We start from the raw sequence: 10,783 nt of genomic DNA, 5'->3' as shown, positions 1-10,783 counted from the left end.
TACATGAGGTTTGTTCCCCACTTTGCTACTCTAGCCGCGCCCTTGACAGGGCTCTTGAAGGGACGAAAATCAGTGATGGTTCGCTGGGATGATCTGGGCGGAAGAGGCTTTTGCCGCTTTGAAGTCGGCCCTGTGTGGGTCACCGGTTTTGGTGACGCCCGACTTCAAGAGGGAGTTTGTGGTACAAACGGATGCCTCCGAAGTAGGCCTCTGGTGCTGTACTGTCTCAGGAAGTCAACGGGGAGGAGCATCCCGTTGTCTTCCTAAGCCGCAAGCTCACCCCAGCCTGAAACCAGGTACAGTATAGTGGAGAGAGAGTGCCTGGCTATCAAGTGGGCACTCGAGTCTCTCCGCTACTATTTGTTGGGGATAAAGTTCCGCCTGGTGACCGACCACTCCCCTCTCAAGTGCATGAGCCAGGTCAAAGACAGGAATGCCAGGGTCACCAGATGGTTTTTGTCTCTGCAGAACTTTAAGTTCTCAGTAGAACACAGAGCAGGCAGGTTGCAGGGAAACACGGATGCCCTGTCCCGGTTGCATTGTCTGGCCTGTGTCCACCCCCTCAGGGTTGAACAAAGGGGGGTATGTGACACAGTGAGGGGTTGTGTCTGGCAAGGCAGGTATTTTCCTCCCAGCATGTGCAGCTGGGCTGGTTTCCAGCCAGGTGAGGTCAAATACCGGACCAGAGTTTAAGTGCCGGTCTGGGTTTTGGCAGAACCTGGCTGTCCTTAAATAGGCAGTTGGGCTCAGCAGAGATGTCTGGAGGGCTGAGAGCCGCATGCTGGTGAAACAGGCCCCTCAAAGCCTGCTGTGGACTACTGGAGGCAGAACTGCCAGCAAGGTGACTTGTGTTATATGAACTTTCCATTGTGTGTGAATTAACACCAAGACTGCAAAGTTACTGCTGTTTTGTGCAATTGCATCAAGTGTGAATAAACACTGACGTTTTGAGTTAAGAACTTGTATTTTGCCTCTGTACTGCGCCTGCTTACCCTGTCTACCGGAGCGAAACCCCACAATATTTAATAGAATGTGAATTCACCAGAGTATACGCTTGTTCCTTGCTATAAACACGAGTGTATTTGTGGGCCCCCTTACCTTCAGGGCCCCATAGTAAGCCCACCATGCCATTCTCATCCCTGCATCTCACGGAGGGTCCACACCATGACATACATGTCACACGTCTGCACATTCGGCACTCACACGGCAACAATGTGACAATATAATGACCACCAGTCCGACTTCTCGTATTCTAATATTTGGTTTATTGTAATTTTCATTCATTTAAATAAGGTATTTTTTTTACATATAATTCCTAGAAAACCTCTACATTCTGCATTCAGACACATGCTGAGGAAGTAGTGTGCATAGTATTGAATGTCGTACGCTCAAACACCCAAAGAAAAGAACCCGCCCGCCCCCTGACAGCTCGACAGGAAGAAGGAGAGAGCGCTATTTACACGTCATACCTCCTCGGTTGGACCCAGGATAACACAGAAAGGAATAAACGCAGGGTTAAGATGGCTTTATATAGAGGACACACCCAGGAAGAGGGTCTGGCACAGGCAGATGTTTTATCTTTGGATCTAATCGGAGAAGGCATCGCTACGTGTGGGAGGAGCTATACTGAGTGATGTCATATATGAGCGAATCTGAGGGTCACCTGACTGCGATATTTTAAGGGGAAGACCATCAAATAGTTTCATATACTGTAAGTGTTAATAAGGTGATGCGTTTTTTTGCTGGCGGAGTTGTCATGGGTACATTAAGTCATTCTGTAGTCCAGACCCCAAAGTGGTCCAGGCACCTGAGGGCGCTTCACTAGATCAGCTCATGGGTTCCACTTCAGGAAAACTTCTGCCATAGCCGGGGGGCCACTTTAAGGCCAAGGCTACACAAAACCACATGTCGTCTGTTGATGCAGCCATGACTGGAGCACGGCAGTGTCGGGATGAGAGTCTGATGTGGCAGGTTCTAGCACTGAGGCCCACGGTTGCACATTTTTGGTCAAGAACAACCTCTCCGTAGCCTGGAGCCCCGAAGCAATGTGTCAGGTGACCTCTACTTTATGGCTATTTATCTAGAACAAGGCAGAAGGTAAGTGGCTGCACCGTGCACATCACCTCATTATGACAATGGATGGCTGATTTTCTGTAATTATAATGGAATGGGCAGGGGTGACACTGACGACGACCTTCCCTGCATTGCGACTTGTAATGCCAGGAGAGAACCCTGCTAATTCTGCTGTGATGGTAGGTTGTCACGGCAGATACCTCCATTTCAAAACATAATTTTAGTTAAAAGGCATCTGTCAGCGTTTTGTCCCTATGACACTGGCTGACCTGTTACATGTGCACTTGGCAGATGAAGGCGTCTGTGTTGGTCCCATGTTCCTATGTGCCCGCATTGCTGAGAAATAGGAGGTTTTGATATATGCAAATAAGCCTCTAGGAGCAACGGGGCCGTTGCCATTACTCCTAGAGTCTCTGCTCTCTCTGCAACTGCTGCTTCCTCTGCACTTTGATAGACAGGGTCAGGTGTGATCACGTTTACACTGCCTGAACTTGTCAATGTGTCCAGGGCGTGACAGTTGCAGAGAGAGCAGAGCCTCTAGGTGTAACGGAAACGCCCCCGTTGCTCCTAAAGGCGCATTTGCATATATCAAAACATCATTTTTCTCAGCAGTGCGGGCACATATGAACATGGAACCAACACAGATGCCTTCATCTGCCAAGCGCACAGGTAACAGGTCAGCCAGTGTCATAGGTACAAAACTGCTGACAGATGCCCTTTAATGGAGCTACATCAGGGCTTCTACTCCAGTCACTTCCAAAGCTGCATTTGGCTGGCCTTTGCCCTGACATCTTCTAGTAACCCCTTGCTGGTTTGGTAACTAGCGTGTGCTTTCACATCACTGTACAGTCCTCCCAATCTTCCATAATGCATTGCAGCGGTGTGCAAAGCATTATGGGATCTCAAGGGCAGTGTTTCCCAACCAATGTGCCTCCAGCTGTTGCAAAACTACAACTCCCAGCATGCCCGGACAGCCTTTGACTGTGCGGGTATGCTGGGAGTTGTAGTTTTGCAACAGCTGGAGGCACATTGGTTGGGAAACACTGCTCTAGGGTTGCATAAGTCAGCATTAAACGCACTGCTGCTTGGATGAGCCGGGTCCAGACACCGCAGCAGCAGCTTCCTGCAATGCCGTGAACACATGCTGCACTGGGTCTTTCATCACTATATAGTACCTGGTGCACACCACGTCTCTCAGTGCAACACAGTGGAAAACACAGTGCACTGCAGACACTGAACCAGCAGGGGACAGCAGTGAGATGAAACAGAAGCATGGCAGCCAACAGCAATCCTGATTTTTTTTTTATGCGGCTTTGGATTTTAACGGAGCATAAAACGCAATACAAGTAAAGTGATTTAAACATCTGACGCAATTTAACGCCATACAATGATGCGTTAACAAAATGGCGACGTGACCCCGCGTAACAGGGTCGGCCGGAACTCGTAATCTTTAAAACACGTACTAAATACCTCAGGAAAGAGCAAAGAGTTGTGCAAAAAATAACCAAAAACTAATATTATATCAGACATTCAGCAGGTAGAACGTATTCTGACGCTACTAACAAGTCAAAGGGAAGGGGGAGGGGACGCTACGCGGCGAGCGCGCCGCCGAGAAGATGCACAATCATGAGCTTTGTGTTTTCAGGCACAATTACCCCCAAGTGTTTGGAAACTTGGCGCAACTAAGATCAGCAGCCTCCGTATGTACAGTCACAAATGAATACCGCCACGTCTCTCAGCAGCTTCTACAATTGTATCGGCAGGTTCCCGGACGTGTGCGGTGACGGCCTCGTTCACACTACATCCAGAGCCGGCACCGTACGCAGCGTGGCAGATTCACAACTGATACGTAAAATGCATCAATCATGGCACCCAAAGTGTGAACACGGCCTTTCAGAGCGGATCGCGAGCGCAGTAGAGTAGACTGTAGTGTAGACCTACAGAGAGAGCAGGAATGCTAGGAACGGCCATGGGTGCAAGCCCCGAGTGAAGGACGACAGAGATTTTGTGGGTGCTGCAGCCCGATGGCGCTTACACTGCAAATTACACTGCAACGTACGCCTTCACCGGTTCTTCATGGCAAATGTAAAAATGAACAGTAACATGACAGTAACACAGATGGCGGCACTGCATGGCTATGCCACGGGGTGAACACAACAGCAAAAACGGAGATGGCTCTTTAATGGGGAGGCAGCCACCTTGTACAATTCAGGTGAACTCCACCTCTGCTATGAGTGTCACCCAGGCCAGCAGCGGCGTGACGAGGCAGCGCAGGAGGAGCAGACTGGTGTGACACTATCAGCCGATGCTGCTTTGTCGCTTCAATCCCCCCCCATATTATAAGGGCTGTGCTAAACCATCCGTGTTCAGGGTCAGTCCACAAGCTTGCTGACTGTTTCCTATAATAATCAGTGCAATTGTGAATTGAGGATATACATTTAGATATCCCCTGTAGTCTGCCACCCTACATGGCCGAGGTGCTGTCCATATATCAGTCTAAACCTACCTCTAATATTGAGTCACTTTGTATATGAGATTCTCTATCTTGTTTTGGTCTCCATTCACATTTAGAGCTGCGCTCACAATTCTGCTGGAATCTGTGCTGTCAAACGCAATGCACTTCAGCCAAACTCTGTACAGAAAAGGAACCAGCAGCAGTCAGAGTGAATACAAGATGAGCAGAATTTAAATCCAGCTCTGGATGTGACTGGAGTCAGATAAATGTAATGTAATCAGTACAGTGCTGGAATTGTGGCTACATTGAATCCTATGATATTTTTCTACATATTCCTGATATGGACCCTTAAAGGCTATGGACATCTTTGCAGTGATTTTTTTTATATTGTTCATTTGCTTCCTATATGCAAAATTAAAGGGATATTCCCATCACAGACAATGGGGGCATGTCATTAGGATATGTCCCCATTGTCTGATAGGGCGCAGATGGGACTACCCCTTTAAGTTATATATTTCCTACCATCTGCTGATGCAGAGTATGTGTCAGCTCTTCATCTAGCTGTTGGCGCTGCTGAATCTGACATAAATGCACCACAGCTCCTGTTTCTGACAGCTCTCTCTGCTCTCCCCCTCCCTTCTCTCAGTGTTAGAGAGAACAGTAAGGAGGAGGAGGTTGTACACTGCAGACCATAGTGTGGAGAAGGAGAGATACATCCTGGATGACACCTCACACAGGCTGTAGATAGGAGGAGAGCACACACAAGACAGTCTGCAGGGGGGTAATCTCATAGACTGTCGACAAGTGTAGAGAAAGCAGATCACCCACAGCAGAAGGAGACATCACACGTCTCAGCATCAGGGAAGCAGAGAGAATCTGTTACAAGCTATGAAGAGAAAATCAGTCAAGGAATGAAGTTGTGCAGATAAATGAGAGCAAGAGAAGATAGTAGCATCCTGGACACACAGATCCAGCATGGACAGTATTACTGGGAGGGACACATCCATGTGAGGAAAGTCCGAAATTAGGAGCAAGTTGTAAACAGAATATTAGGGGATCTAAAAATTAATGAATGAAGGTTGTATCCCGAAACTTAGTGTGAGTTTAACTCAACGTAACCATTAACCTACTGTGGGTGATATTCAAGGTGTCCATAGCCTTTATGCTGATGACTGATCTTTGCATTGTAATCTAGTGCACTGCCTCTTATGTTCTGTCATATTTCGAGGGGTAGACAACCATGGAGAGCAGATGTCTGGTGCACAATCTGGTGATTTAGTCCACAGTGGGACCTAGAGATTCTCTATAAATATCCATGTCATTGACAGCTCCGCATAGAGGACATGCACTTCATTTCTCGTATGATGGTTATCCACCCCTGGAACACAGGTAGCGATCCTACGACAGATACTCCTGCAATGGTAAAAGATATCAGAGAACTTCACTGGGGGGGGGAATCTTAAAACAGCAGAGCAGCATCTGTGACATAGAAAAGTCAACTATCCTTCTATACCTGGGTAGCAAGCTTTGGGCTACACCTGAGAAGCTCCTCAAGGACATTGTGCTTTTTCTAGAAGATGACAGGATAGGAGACACAGCAGTCGAGACTGAGGACAAACATGAGCAACAAGAACCCAGTGATTGACTAATAGTAACAGTCTGTGCTCCTGGCCTGTGACGTGACGCTCTGCAGACTGACAAGGTCAACGAAAGCTCGGTCATCGGAACGGCCAGGAGGTTAACGGTGATAGAACACATGACAACCGGTGACTTGACTCATGGACTACATAGGTGAAGGGGACATAATATTTGTGAACAGGAAGACACATCTCATCTACAAGGAACCCCAACATCCTTGAGAGAACTCCCAAAGGCAGGTCTGGAATAAGCTGACAGACCACCCTCAAGTCCAATTCCACCTAGAATTGATCGGTGCACTTAGAGCTGGATCGCTTTGTGGAGAGAACGTCTAAGCTCGGGAGGAAAGTATTCGTCCCCCACTCCCCGATCCTCTTGATGATATATTCACTCTTTACCTGGTTGCTCCAAATGCGAGAGTGAAGGGAGAAGATGGACAGAAATTACAACTATGGGTTGCCTGACTACGGTGGAGCGCGTCCTCATGCGGCTTCCCGCAGCTGGCGCTCAAGGCGCTGATATCACAGAAACGTCATTACCCTATTATGATGCTGAATTTCCACGTCTGGTTCCAGCCTCCCCAATAAGGGAGGATCTGCTCCTTATTTTCCATCACCCGTTGCGTCCATCCAAGTGTAGAACGCCACGCCGGGTGTCTGTGCTATGAAGTTTTCCTGGCGTGACTCCATATGGCCTTTTTTGTTTTGAATTTACGGTGCCAGGGTTTGGCTTGTGTCCATAGTCTGACAGTAGCTTCTCCAGTGAACCTGCCCCTAACTGCCCGGGTCTGAGGAATGTCTCTGTGGGGTTCTCAAGTCCAGGGGGTTCTCCAAGTTCCCGGGGAGCGAGAGACGTCGAGGACTGCAAGTGGGCTCCACATGGAGAGTCTGCGGCGCCAGAGGCATTTCACATAACTTATAATTCATTCCCTCCACGTCCTGGTATTCAAAAACCTGCAGGGGGAAGGTCAGAGAAACCATCAGCAGACCTGCAGAGAGGGTAGGGGTGTAATAATCTGCAGGATATACCACTATGTATCTGTCAGGGTATAGAGAAGACACAGAGATATTCTGCAGATCTCTAGAGAGGTCAGAGGTGCAATAATCTGTAGGAAACATCACGTACGAGATGCTGGGGTACTGAGGCTCCCGGTTTTACCTGAGAAGAGGATGCCATATTCTGCTCTCCACACGGGGGGCAGCTGGACATCTGAGGGGGAGAGGACACGGTGCTGTATGCCGGGGGGACGATGACCATCTGCTTCTGCAATAACTGCATGATAGTGTTGATGTCGGTCACCATGCGGTGCTCCAACCTGCGGGGGTGACAAAGAGCATTAAAGGAGGACGAGGGGAGGGGGATACCAGCTCCAACCTGCGGGGGTGACAGAGAGCGTAAGAGGAGGATGAGGGGAGGGGGGTACCAGCTCCAACCTGCAGGGGTGACAGAGAGCGTAAGAGGAGGACGAGGGGAGGGGGTACCAGCTCCAACCTGCAGGGGTGACAGAGAGCGTAAGAGGAGGACGAGGGGAGGGGGGTACCAGCTCCAACCTGCAGGGGTGACAGAGAGCGTAAGAGGAGGACGAGGGGAGGGGGATACCAGCTCCAACCTGCAGGGGTGACAGAGAGCGTAAGAGGAGGGCGAGGGGAGGGGGATACCAGCTCCAACCTGCAGGGGTGACAGAGAGTGTAAGAGGAGGACGAGGGGAGGGGGATACCTGCTCCAACCTGCGGGGGTGACAGAGAGCGTAAGAGGAGGACGAGGGGAGGGGGATACCAGCTCCAACCTGCAGGGGTGACAGAGAGCGTAAGAGGAGGACGAGGGGAGGGGGATACCAGCTCCAACCTGCAGGGGTGACAGAGAGCGTAAGAGGAGGACGAGGGGAGGGGGATACCAGCTCCAACCTGCAGGGGGGACAGAGAGCGTAAGAGGAGGACGAGGGGAGGGGGGTACCAGCTCCAACCTGCAGGGGTGACAGAGAGCGTAAGAGGAGGACGAGGGGAGGGGGATACCAGCTCCAACCTGCAGGGGGTGACAGAGAGCGTAAGAGGAGGACGAGGGGAGGGGGATACCTGCTCCAACCTGCAGGGGCGACAGAGAGAGTGAGAGGAGGACGAGGGGAGGGGGATACCTGCTCCAACCTGCGGGGGTGACAGAGAGTGTAAGAGGAGGACGAGGGGAGGGGGATACCTGCTCCAACCTGCAGGGGTGACAGAGAGCGTAAGAGGAGGACGAGGGGAGGGGGATACCTGCTCCAACCTGCGGGGGCGACAGAGAGTGTAAGAGGAGGACGAGGGGAGGGGGATACCAGCTCCAACCTGCGGGGGTGACAAAGAGTGTAAGAGGAGGACGAGGGGAGGGGGATACCTGCTCCAACCTGCAGGGGTGACAGAGAGCGTAAGAGGAGGACGAGGGGAGGGGGATACCTGCTCCAACCTGCAGGGGTGACAGAGAGCGTAAGAGGAGGACGAGGGGAGGGGGATACCAGCTCCAACCTGCGGGGGTGACAGAGAGTGTAAGAGGAGGGCGAGGGGAGGGGGATACCTGCTCCAACCTGCGGGGGTGACAGAGAGCGTAAGAGGAGGACGAGGGGAGGGGGATACCAGCTCCAACCTGAGGGGGTGACAGAGAGCGTAAGAGGAGGACGAGGGGAGGGGGATACCTGCTCCAACCTGTAGGGGCGACAGAGAGCGTAAGAGGAGGACGAGGGGAGGGGGATACCTGCTCCAACCTGCAGGGGTGACAGAGAGTGTAAGAGGAGGACGAGGGGAGGGGGATACCTGCTCCAACCTGCGGGGGTGACAGAGAGTGTAAGAGGAGGATGAGGGGAGGGGGATACCAGCTCCAACCTGCAGGGGTGACAGAGAGCGTAAGAGGAGGACGAGGGGAGGGGGATACCTGCTCCAACCTGCGGGGGTGACAGAGAGCGTAAGAGGAGGACGAGGGGAGGGGGATACCTGCTCCAACCTGTAAGGGCGACAGAGAGCGTAAGAGGAGGACGAGGGGACGGGGATACCTGCTCCCATCTGCAGGGGAGACAGAGAGCGTAAGAGGAGGACGAGGGGAGGGGGATACCAGCTCCAACTTGCAGGGGCGACAGAGAGCGTAAGAGGAGGACGAGGGGAGGGGGATACCTGCTCCAACCTGCAGGGACGACAGAGAGCGTAAGAGGAGGACGAGGGGAGGGGGATACCAGCTCCAACCTGCAGGGGTGACAGAGAGTGTAAGAGGAGGACGAGGGGAGGGGGATACCTGCTCCAACCTGCAGGGGTGACAGAGAGCGTAAGAGAAGGACGAGGGGAGGGGGATACCTGCTCCCATCTGCAGGGGCGACAGAGAGCGTAAGAGAAGGACGAGGGGAGGGGGATACCTGCTCCCATCTGCAGGGGTGACAGAGAGTGTAAGAGGAGGACGAGGGGAGGGGGATACCTGCTCCAACCTGAAGGGGCGACAGAGAGCGTAAGAGGAGGACGAGGGGAGGGGGATACCTGCTCCAACCTGCAGGGGTGACAGAGAGTGTAAGAGGAGGGCGAGGGGAGGGGGATACCTGCTCCCATCTGCAGGGGCGACAGAGAGCGTGAGAGGAGGACGAGGGGAGGGGGATACCTGCTCCAACCTGCGGGGGTGACAGAGAGCGTAAGAGAAGGACGAGGGGAGGGGGATACCTGCTCCAACCTGCGGGGGCGACAGAGAGTGTAAGAGGAGGACGAGGGGAGGGGGATACCTGCTCCAACCTGCAGGGGTGACAGAGAGCGTAAGAGAAGGACGAGGGGAGGGGGATACCTGCTCCAACCTGCGGGGGCGACAGAGAGAGTGAGAGGAGGACGAGGGGAGGGGGATACCAGCTCCAACCTGCAGGGGTGACAGAGAGCGTAAGAGGAGGACGAGGGGAGGGGGATACCAGCTCCAACCTGCAGGGGGTGACAGAGAGCGTAAGAGGAGGACGAGGGGAGGGGGATACCAGCTCCAACCTGCAGGGGTGACAGAGAGCGTAAGAGGAGGACGAGGGGAGGGGGATACCTGCTCCAACCTGCGGGGGCGACAGAGAGAGTGAGAGGAGGACGAGGGGAGGGGGATACCAGCTCCAACTTGCAGGGGCGACAGAGAGAGTGAGAGGAGGACGAGGGGAGGGGGATACCTAAAGAGGGTTACCATGTGAGTATAATGACAAGAAAGATGGTGCAATTGATTAGTAGGGGGTAATGATTAAGATAGGGTGGCGTCATATTATAGAGGATGATGATAATAAAAGAGATAATATAGACAGAGAAAGTGAGAATTTGCCAGGGTGCAGTTACACTATGGAGGTCAGGAGAACAAGCTGAGAATGGGGTGGAGGTATATTACAGTACAAGGGGGGTAATGTTTAGGATGTAGTTAAATTACATGGGTGAGGCGTATAAAGGGGGTAATGTTTAGGTTGAAGGGTGGAGTAATAGAACAAGTAAAGAATAACGGTTAGTGTGGAGCTATATACTGGGGAGTAGATGGGGATAAGGGTTAGGGTGGAGCTATATACTGGGGAGTAGATGGGGATAAGGGTTAGGGTGGAGCTATATACTGGGGAGTAGATGGGGATATGGGTTAGGGTGGAGCTATATACTGGGGAGTAGATGG

At 52.0% G+C, this 10,783-nt stretch overlaps 1 protein-coding gene across 2 annotated transcripts in view; it reads right to left on the bottom strand.

The window, feature by feature from the left end:
• Nucleotides 1-3,124: 3,124 nt before the first annotated feature.
• The window catches only part of LOC122938508 (potassium voltage-gated channel subfamily H member 2-like), a 215,523-nt gene continuing 207,864 nt past the window's right edge, over nt 3,125-10,783 (bottom strand). For both annotated transcript variants that reach the window (XM_044294060.1, XM_044294061.1), the window contains 2 exons: nt 7,325-7,481; nt 3,125-7,119 (listed from right to left, as the gene is read on the bottom strand). In XM_044294060.1, the coding sequence (XP_044149995.1) occupies nt 6,940-7,119; nt 7,325-7,481 (337 nt within the window). In that variant the 3' untranslated portion in view covers nt 3,125-6,939. The remainder of the gene's footprint in view (nt 7,120-7,324; nt 7,482-10,783) is intronic.

This window comes from Bufo gargarizans, chromosome 5 (genome assembly GCF_014858855.1).
Source record: "Bufo gargarizans isolate SCDJY-AF-19 chromosome 5, ASM1485885v1, whole genome shotgun sequence".
Lineage (NCBI taxonomy): Eukaryota > Metazoa > Chordata > Amphibia > Anura > Bufonidae > Bufo > Bufo gargarizans.
This window is presented reverse-complemented; position numbering and strand designations above follow the sequence as displayed.